The sequence below is a fragment of the Pyrgilauda ruficollis genome, unplaced genomic scaffold, assembly GCF_017590135.1.
Source record: "Pyrgilauda ruficollis isolate IOZ18807 unplaced genomic scaffold, ASM1759013v1 scaffold6469, whole genome shotgun sequence".
Taxonomy (NCBI): Eukaryota; Metazoa; Chordata; class Aves; order Passeriformes; family Passeridae; genus Pyrgilauda; species Pyrgilauda ruficollis.
In genome coordinates this window covers 1-888 of record NW_024528232.1, presented here as the reverse complement: position 1 = coordinate 888, position 888 = coordinate 1, and the positions used below count along the sequence as shown (strand labels likewise).

Here is an 888-nt window from a genome sequence, read left to right as displayed (position 1 = left end):
TGGGGAGCCTGCAGGCTGGCAGAGCCCCGAGTGATGGGGAAGGGGAGGCACAGGCTCCAGCAGCAACTCCTTAAGCCACCACGCTCTGAGGAGACATCCCCCACATCTCTGGTCCCCCCCCCTTGTGCTCAGCATCAGCAGCTGGAAGCCCCCTGAGGTCAAGGGCACGTAGTGGAGGTAGGGAAGGAAAACAGCAATGTGAGTACTAGCACAGAGAGGGAGGGGAGGGTCCCTGCCTGCCATCTGCACCCCCCAGCCCATGGTGCACCCCGTGCCCTGCCCAGCGCCACGAGGCTCAAGGGGGGGTGCTGCCCTGGGGGAGCTGTGCGGGTGCTGGTGCCCGGCCAGCCCGGCGCTCCAGGGCCAGCTGCATGCTCCAGATGCTGAGGGGCCGCATGTAGGCCAGCGAGCGGTACACCTTCTTCTCCCGATAGGCCTCCGGTGTCTGGAAAGCCATGCCCAGCCGTTCCCACACCGTCCGGTAGCAGCCCTCTGCCGTGCGGAAGCCTTCCTCCACCATGCCCTGCACGAGAGGGAACAGGACCATCAGCACGGCCAAGGAGCACAGGCTGGGGAGTGCGGCGGCAGCAGCACATCCACGCTCACCTCCTGGATCATGGTGGCAGCCAGGGAGTAGACCACGCCGACCCACACCTCGTTGGACTGCACGCTGGAGGTGTCGGGCACGCCGTCGGGTCTCATGCCGTTCACGGCCCCCATGGCGCCGCCCGCGAAGCCCAGCACGTTCTTCTCAAAGATGGTCTTGAGTGCGCTGAGAATGTGACTCTTGGGGAAAACCTGGGCGGACAGAGATGGGTTTGGTGATCATGTGGACCCCTCGGGCTGGGTCTGGAGTGGGATTAAATTTTCCATGAGGAAAAGGGCAAC

General features: G+C 64.5%; 1 protein-coding gene across 1 annotated transcript; it reads right to left on the bottom strand.

Moving 5' to 3' along the window:
* Positions 1-6: 6 nt before the first annotated feature.
* On the bottom strand, positions 7-811 carry LOC121362590 (non-lysosomal glucosylceramidase-like). Its single transcript, XM_041484213.1, has 2 exons — positions 607-811; positions 7-523 (listed from the first exon to the last, which is right to left on the bottom strand). Exons 1-2 carry the CDS (start codon positions 718-720, stop codon positions 296-298), a joined length of 342 nt encoding a protein of 113 aa, XP_041340147.1. The 5' UTR covers positions 721-811; the 3' UTR covers positions 7-295.
* Positions 812-888: the final 77 nt, after the last annotated feature.

Coding starts and splice junctions, on each gene's coding strand:
- LOC121362590 (XM_041484213.1), bottom strand. CDS start 720: ATGGGGGCCGTGAACGGCATGAGACCCGACGGCGTGCCCGACACCTCC. Junction 524..606: donor CTGCCACCATGATCCAGGAG/GTGAGCGTGGAT, acceptor CCTCTCGTGCAG/GGCATGGTGGAGGAAGGCTT.